General features: G+C 37.9%; 1 protein-coding gene across 1 annotated transcript; it reads right to left on the reverse strand.

The window, feature by feature from the left end:
* Positions 1 to 5,961: 5,961 nt before the first annotated feature.
* ino80c (INO80 complex subunit C) lies at positions 5,962 to 8,630 on the reverse strand. Its single transcript, XM_026317264.1, has 5 exons — positions 8,301 to 8,630; positions 7,443 to 7,559; positions 7,242 to 7,353; positions 6,675 to 6,742; positions 5,962 to 6,578 (listed from the first exon to the last, which is right to left on the reverse strand). Exons 1-5 carry the CDS (start codon positions 8,505 to 8,507, stop codon positions 6,447 to 6,449), a joined length of 636 nt encoding a protein of 211 aa, XP_026173049.1. The 5' UTR covers positions 8,508 to 8,630; the 3' UTR covers positions 5,962 to 6,446.
* Positions 8,631 to 9,061: the final 431 nt, after the last annotated feature.

Here is a 9,061-nt window from a genome sequence, read left to right on the forward strand (position 1 = left end):
AAGACCAGCTTATATCTGCTGTAGTCAATAGACACTGTATTGTTCCCCAAGGGCAAGCAGAAAGCGTAAGACAGAATGGACCAGAGCTTACGGGCACAACGATATGGATGGATGAAAGATTTAAATACACTACACACACACACACATGCACACATAAAACTTGTAACTGTTTTTTACTTCTAAAGTCAATGCAATTACCTCTTTCCTCTCTCTATGGTGTATCCAGTGTATGAATATGGCTAGGAGACATGCAGTAAATATATATGTGTGTGTGTGTGTGTGTGGGTGTGTGTGTGTGTGTGTGTGAGAGAGAGAGAGAGAGAGAGAGAAGGGGGAGTAGTTATTGGAGACACTTTATCTCATAAAGCCTCCGCAGTATCAGTATGAACTTTCACTACAGCTACACGGTGGAACAATTTACAGCAGGGTTTTGCTTTTTTAGTTTTATTTTGCCAAATGACTTTTAATTTTTTTAACATATTAATAAAAATATAAGTTTTGACAATCCTATTTATGTATTAATGTATGGATTAATACAAAATACTATAGCATATATTGTACATAGAACATTTAGAAGTTAATTGAAAGTCATCCAAGATTATTTTTTTCCAGTATGCAATTCAGCCATTAGATGGTAAACTGGCTTTTGGAGCAGAGCTAGTGATAGAATATCAGGTCTCAGATACAGGTCCAAAGATACACACACACACCTGAAAGCACACAATTCCAGTCATGACATGTAATAGCTTTTAAGCACAGTGAGGTATTGAGTTGCACCACCAGCCGCAGTGTGAATGGATGTGCATTACACATACACACAAACACACCATGGTAGATAGGTGGGTACGTAAGTAGGTATGAATACATAGTTTGTCTGACATTGGTGAGATTCGTTCCAGCTGTCGTGGAAAGAGTTGCAGGGTCACATCCCTCCTATTACCTCTCTCTGTGTCGAACAACACTTTATTCACCTAAATGTAGGTCTGTGATAGATGAGGTGGTGGGCCACATAGATAGATAGATAGATAGACAGATAGACAGACAGACAGACAGACAGATAGATAGACAGACAGACAGATAGATAGAGAGATAGATAGATAGAGATAGATCATTAATCATCAATCAAGTTGTTCTGTCCACAGAGTTGTATATGAGTGATGAGAGAACAGGGGATGATGCAACTATACAAGGACACAGAATGATAGCAATAGGCTGACATAGGAGTTATCAGCCAAAGACCAAAGCCAAGTGCTAATCCTTTAGCCAATAGAGAGATAGAAGAAGAGCCAGGTGAGGAGAGAGAAGACCGAAAAGGAGAATAGAGTAAATAGGAGCAGACAGGACATGAAAGAAGACGAAGAAGAAGAAGTGGCCCACTGAAGGGCAATCATTGTCTATCAACTTAAAGAAATGCCACACACCAAGGAACAAGTTGACCTGTGAGACAACACTGATTGAATCTTCAGTGGGATTAACAGGGATTTAGTCCAGTATAATGATGTCTGAATGAGTTGATTAGCTATCTGATGACACCCCTTACCGCTTGACCTCTACAGCCCAATTACAACTGGTAACTCATCACATTTTCTCAGGCTGCATTAAAACCAGAAAAGAAAAAAACATGGAACTCCTTGAGGCAGTCATCAGTGTTTTTCTCAGCTAAACGAACCATGAAACTGTGTCCCTATGTGGTCAGATATGGTAATTATCAGTAACAGTTAAAAATCAGTTTTTATGTGATTTGTCCCTTTTGATACAGTGAGAAATCATGCAAGCAGTACAACCACGAAGGCCAAAGGTTTCCTGAAAAGAAAAGAATGCAAGAACAAATGCAGATGCACGCAATGATTAAAGATGGCCACATATGAGGAAATTGTGATGATGTGGAAGGAATAGAGGGCAGGATGGGACTTATAGGGGAAATATCGGCTCAGCACTATAATACAGCACAAGTAGAGAGGAAACCATTGCAAGAATACCTTGGCATTATTTCTTGGGATTTAGATCAGAAGATCAATAGTGATGTCTTATCTGTACTATAAATTTGAAACAAGAGCCAGCACTTGCTTAGTTTAACTTAGCCTACCTATGAACACTATTAAAGCTTACTAATTAAAATTTTACAGATTTGTTTAATGCACACAAAATGATACATGAACATTTGTTACTGTTTAGAACTCAAAATTTCTACCCAGAAGAGAAAATCTGTTTGCTGCTTGAAACATAGAATCTACCCTATAATGAGGAAGTAAATCCAGTCTGACATAGTGAAAAGTTTAAGCACTCCATCCTGCAAGAGTACTGGAGTACTATAAGAAGAGTACAGAAATGAAAAGTGTTACATTTACAGATATAAAACATTTATATTGAATATTGAGTGTGTATTGAATACCAGCTTTACATAAAGTGGTGGTGCAGGGAGGGTCCGTCTGTCATCTCCAGCAAACTTGATTTAGATTTTAAGCTGCACTCATCTCATCTCCAACAGAGGCTCTGAAACTCACTTGGAGATCTGCCCTTTTTTACATCTACTATTTGCTGTAAAAAATGACCGTAACTATTGTGAGCGTTACAAAAGCATCTGTTCACTTTCTAGCTGCCTGAACAGGACTTTAGTGGAAGCATTCAGCTTTAAGACATCTCTTAGACGTCTTTGCCTGAAGATCAACTGAGCTAGGTCCTTGTTTGTAGACAGCTATGTTCAACATCATCATGTTTAAGCTACTGCAGAACTGAAGTTCATCATAAATATAGAACTGTAACCGCTGTAGCAAAATTATTTATGGTGAAGTTGCATCTAACAGTTTTAAACTATTATGTCTTTGTTAACAGGGAGTAAAGAAGTTTACTATCCTTCTTCTGCTGTTCCAATAGGTCAAAAACATAAATATGAAAGTTCTGCTGGCAGAGCAGGCACTGGAATTGGTTGAGCTATCGATCAGCTTACCAGAGCTGGAGTCTATTTTTCTGACCTGACATTTGAGGATGGTTTTCATGAATTTTTCTCATGTATTTTAGGAAAAAAGACAGGTCAGAAGAGTAATATGATATGACTTCAGTAAACAGCCTTTCATCAACCTACTGTGGAAGGCTTGGTCTTATGTGCGTATTGTTGTCACAGCTACTTCCTGAGTCTGATGGAACACGCTGGATAATGAAGCAACTGATCTGACCTGGCCATTCAAGTGTGCATCAAATATGATCGACTTGTCTACAAAATACCAAGTCAAAAGCTAGTTTGTCAAATGATAATGTTGTAGTTGCTTCTGAGATTCAGAATTGATCCAGTGCCACAGGTGAAAGAAAAGCAGCATGATCTAAGAAGTGGGAGAAACAATGTAATTACTGTACAATGTAATTCTGTGTTGCATTACACAACACAGATGCCCTCTCCCTTAGTGCTAAAATGTGACAAACACCCAAGGATAAAGAGGGCTTGGGCACCGAGATGACATAAGTTCATTCAGTGTATCCCCCATGTACTCGAGAAACTTGGCTCCAGACGTTCAGCAAACTGTTCAGCGCGAATACAAAATTGTCACAGGAGCCACTCCTTGGTATCAGTTATTAGTGTGTGCGCTCTGAGAGAACACATCCTGAGCAATGCAGCAAATGCCAAATCCTCCATCAAATGATGAGCCATTTCATGCATACGACAATCAATTTCTTAATTATGGTTATATGATTGAGCTGTAGTCCCAATTGCTTACATCCATTTCTGTGTCCGTGGTTAAATTTGTCCTGTTCAAATCAGTTTGCCCATGTTTTTATTATAGATTATTATGAAATTATATTAATTGTTGTCAATATGCACTTTATCAAGGTGTGTTTGTCAGCTAAGGTGTAACAGTACTTCTTTTCATACTCATATCAGTTTTATTAATTGTATTATTATTTAGCATGTTTGCTCGATTTTTCAGTCATTTACTTATACATTAGTAGTATTTATTCACCACCACAATGTGGAAGGCAGTCTGAGAAGTGTGATTGAATAAATACAAGTTCTGATGCATAAGCTCTAGTTGGTTTAGAAATGGACACTCATGTAACCTTACTGACTCACTGTGAGACTCAGCATGGTTTGATGGCAGGATGAGCAGATCTCTGGCACACCCAGGTGGTGACAAAGCGTAAAGACAGGTGTACCTGCAGGATTTATTGGCTGTGTAACAGGTGACATACCATTACTCTAGGTTACACAATATTTCAATTTCTTTTGGTAGGTAGTACATGTGAGATATATGCTCATATACAACATGCATATCACAAGTTCATGTCACTTCACTTTATAGGATATGATAACACTGATTCCTTAAACCCTACCCTGATCGTGACTTTAACATACTCCTAAATAAAACAAATACTCCTCCTGTAAATGTGAATGTTACTAACCTTGTGCTCTCTCTCTACCCTAGTTTGTGCTCTCTCCCTCCCTCTCTCTCTCTCTCTCTCTCTCTCTCTCTGTACCTTCTGCAGGTGTCCCTGGTCCTGGTGCTGTTTATCGCTGATGTGCAGTTACTGGCCCCACCAACTTGCAGTGTCTATTTGTTGTTTATTGTTGCTGTTCTTTTCTCTCTGCTCTATCCACTCACCCCAACCGGTCGAGGCAGATGGCCGCCCAAACTGAGCCCGGTTCTGCTGGAGGTTTTTTTTTCTTCCGTTAAAGGGAGTTTTTTCCTCTCCACTGTCACCAAGTGCTTGCTCATAAGGGAATTGTTGGGTTTTTAGTTTTAGTTTTTGTAAAGTGCCTTGAGATGATTTGTATTGTGATTTGGCGCTATACAAATAAAATTGAATTGAATTGAATTGAATTAAATGTTCTCGGCTGGAAACACTGCAGAAATGCACACATATGCACCTGCTTGTACATACACAGACAAACTCTTTTGGATTGCATGCTTGAGTAGCAGAAAACCCTGACACTATTCATTAATCACTATGCTGAGGTTTTGATGCCACAGCAGGAATGAAAATGCTGGTCTGACTTTCAGATGTACCATACTTCATCAGCTTCATCTGAGGCCAGAGCTGGGATATTAGCTGCAACTTAGGCATGTAATGTGACTGGTCATTTGCAGAAATACTAATATGTTTGTATTTCTGGAGTGCATCATCTAGTGTAAAAACATGACTCATTTTTGTGTTTTAATAGCTCTTGAAAAAGCAGTAAAGGTTAATAGCAGAGAGGAATAAATATCAGACTTATTAGTAGGATCCATTAATTGGGGGTTTTAGTCTGTCCACTTGACAGTAATGAGACAGATATAGATTATAACTAGACTTATCCTCAAATGGTAACACATTTGCTATTCTTCTGTAATATATACAAGGCATTTGTCACAGCAAATCTACTTAGGCAACATGTACCCACACCACTTATATAAACCAAATATCAAAAAATAACTTAATACTTATATAGATTGGTGAGTCTGTCTCCCAAACTTAACAGTTAAAGTCCGGTAAGGAATTGACTTAGGGGAGTTGCAAATCAGATTTTTGCTGCAGACTTTTGTCATTTTCACAAGCTCATGACTCTCTATGACTGTACTGGTGCCTTTATTCTTAGTATTTGAAGAAGAAGAAGAAGTACTTTATTAATCCCCAAGGGGAAATTTGATATGAATATGTGAAATACAATTTGATACATATAAATACATATTTAAATATAAATATTTTATAACACATATAATTTATAATTATACGTATATAAATATATATATATATACAAATGTAAATACAATATGAAATTTGCATAACAGGGATAATTCTCATGATAAATACATTAGACCTCATTCATTACGTTTGTGAAAAATAAGTGGATCCTGGATGCCTGTCTTGTGTGATTAATGAGACACCCTTACTCTACCAGTCAGAGAGCAAATCGTAACTTAAATGCAGCTGTGGAATTAAAACCATGTGGAACCAATTCAACATTTACATATCCCACATGTGAAATTAGGTGCAACAAATTATCTAAAAAACAGTTATGTATGGTGTGAATGTTTCAGTTAAGGCAATCATTATCAAATGATTTATATCAATGTCCAACAAGTGTGCTTACCGGTTGTCATAAAAGCAAAAGTGAGATGGAAAAAATTTCAGTCAGAAATTTTATTTGCTTTTATTTTTAATTTAGAACATAGATAATTAGCAGATAAAAAGGGCACATCTAAAAAACAGACACAAAAATATTTAACATTAAATTCAATGAACAAATAAACATTTTACATTTGTCATGCAGTAACAATCATGACTCAGATTGCCTTCTAAAAAAACAATGCCTTACGGTGATCAGCCTGTGATAAACAATCCTTTCATTAATGTTCACAACTTGGTTGTCTCTGTGTGTGCTCTCAGTGTCTCCTGGCTGGCCCAACAGCATCATACATTTGCACGAGTTTAGTTCTGGTTTGAACCCGTTTCAGGTTTCAAGTCTCAATCTTCTCTCAGGGTACGATGCAAGTTGCTTTGCGAAGGGTCAGGTATCCTGTAACAACATCGGACGGAAGGAGGCGGATGTAAGAGAACTCCTCTGAGGATGTGAAGCGGAGCTTTGTTTGTGGGTCTGTGTAGTTTGCCTGAGGAAAGACGAGAGATTTTTTTAGCTTGTGCTTTGTACACAGCTTAAAAGTTATTAATTGTAAGACAAAGATTTAAGCAACACAGTTACTCACAGGGAGTCCAGAGATATCAGAGTATTTCTTGGCTGGCTTCAAGGAAGATGGGGCATCAATGTTGTAGTCTGTGGACACACAGAGGTGATAAATTGAACTACTGATTAGAAGGATACAATAATGGGCATTCCTTCCTAAATTTCTACAATAGCATATCACTGCAGCCTTATACTTAATGCAATAATATTATACAGCTTTGACACACACTATACTATAAAGACCCAGATTTAAAAGGATACGTTTGAAGACAAACTGAATTTAATTTTGCTATTAAGTGACGTTAAGTTTCAAATCAGACATCAGTAGAAAGCCTATCACTGCCGCCTCACAGCAAGAAGGGTTAGGTTTATGAAACAGTAAGATATAATTCTGCTTTAAAACCAGAGTCCTTAAAAAAATATCAAAGGGTCTGTTGCACACCATAAAATATTTATAAAACAGACAAGTATGTCACAGCTATTACTCTGCATTCATAGGAATATATATACATTTGAATAAGGAAATAATTGTTTAGAGCTATTGAGAATGTGAAACATATCAAAGGTAAAATAAGGTATAAAATCTTACAGTTGGGATCATTGACCTTCCAGGGTAAAGTTCGCTCCAAAGCCAGAATCTGTTTGAGATTCTTCCAGGTCCTGTTCTTTTTTCCGGCAGCTGCTCCCCCAATCCCAGAATGCTGCCAAAATTAAAAGAGAAGGAAAAGTGTGAGTAGAAATTGAGGGAGAAGCAACAAACAGATAACCTGAAACCCATGTGGACACTCACCATAAATGTGGAGTCTTTGAATGGTGGAGGCTTCGCTGTGGACTCTGTAGTGGCTGTTGGTCCACTGTCTACTGACACCACTGACTTCACGTCTGCCATGGTCTCTACTGCCGTTACCTGATGAAACATAAAGCAGACATGCAACAGTCAGATACGATTTTGTTTTTCAGGTGTTCTGAATGTAAAAAAGTCTAAGGATGGCTATATCCACTCTAACCTGAAAACTAAACACACAACTCTGTAATGTAGCTGTTACAACATGCATATCAATATGAGTTTCAGTCATATTTTGAAAAACTTTCCACAAACATGTTTTCACTTTGTGTCTATACTACAGTTCTGTATAACTGATGCATTTGTGCTATTCTGCTTATTTGTACTTTTTGTCTTTTATATACTGTCACTAATATTGTTTTGAGTTTTAAGTAATAATCATAACGCTACATTACAGTTAACACTAATAACATTATATTTTTATTTTCTCCATGCAGAGAGGAATCATATGACGATTACTGTTAATTAATAATAACCCATAAAAAAATAATAGCCCACATTATTAACTGAAATAACAATAGGCAGATAAGTTAAATTAGGTATGTGTTTAGATTTGCTCCATGTAAAACAAATACAATCAGGTTTGCTTTGCGTTCAGAGGCTGAGACTGTAATATACGAGGAAAACGAGATAAGTTTGTATTATACAGTGCCGTCTTTGAATACAGTGTACACAAACTGATAAATACACTTAGAATCACTCGGTATGAAAACCGTAAACTAATGTAAAACAAACAAACCACAATAGGCTTCAATAACTTTAATGCACAGATGCTGTGTGTATGAGACTCTGTCTGGCTCTCACCTGTGTCTGTGCTGCAGGTGTCGCTGTCAGCTGGCCTTTCTTCTTCTTGCTGCCGCTGCAGCTGCCACCGCCGCCGCTGCTGCTGCTACCGGGGCCCTGCTGAGCACCAGAAACCCCTGGACTCCCGGGACGTTTTTTCGCCCGAAGAGCGGCAACGCTGGCAGCAGCCGGCTGAGCTTTGACTGTGATGGGGATCTGAGATGCCATTTACAGTGACACGGCTTGAGATGAGTTGTAATGTACGACGTGAACGCTGCTTTCTCACTCGACAGTGAGCACTAGCCATCCATCATCCGAACTGTAAACACGGCTTCACCCGGAAATACAATTAATTCATTTCCTTTGACGTTTAGCAAATGTTAAAATTAATTGTATTATTTGTTTTCTGTTTTATCTCAAATTGTAAATACACAGATTTTTCAGATACTTCATATACTCTCTATATAATATAATATAGATATTTAAATTTCTTATTTTGCTCTGTCCATGATAAACGGTGATTTCCCTGCCTTTACCCTACGGTGGCCCACAAGGGCAAACGCGCCGCAACGGCCAAAATATATGCAAGAGAGAAACGGCGTAACAGCCAAAACATACAAGAGAGAAAACGCACGCAAGAAATGCTGCAATAGTGTGAATGCTGATTCATGATTCTCCCTTTGAAAATAAACGCCTTTTTTATAGCATTTTATCAAAATAAAAGCCCTGAAACAGCAACATGATCGTATACAGCTTCAGGCACCAATTGAGGTCATTTTAGC

The sequence above is a fragment of the Mastacembelus armatus genome, chromosome 16 (genome assembly GCF_900324485.2).
Source record: "Mastacembelus armatus chromosome 16, fMasArm1.2, whole genome shotgun sequence".
NCBI lineage: Eukaryota > Metazoa > Chordata > Actinopteri > Synbranchiformes > Mastacembelidae > Mastacembelus > Mastacembelus armatus.

Bases quoted from the DNA above. Each gene is read 5' to 3' on its own strand.
- ino80c (XM_026317264.1), bottom strand. From the start codon at position 8,507: ATGGCATCTCAGATCCCCATCACAGTCAAAGCTCAGCCGGCTGCTGCC. The intron at 7,354-7,442 runs GTGAGTGTCCAC...TAATTTTGGCAG, and splicing joins TCAAAGACTCCACATTTATG to CATTCTGGGATTGGGGGAGC. The intron at 6,743-7,241 runs GTAAGATTTTAT...GTGTGTCCACAG, and splicing joins GAAGGTCAATGATCCCAACT to ACTACAACATTGATGCCCCA.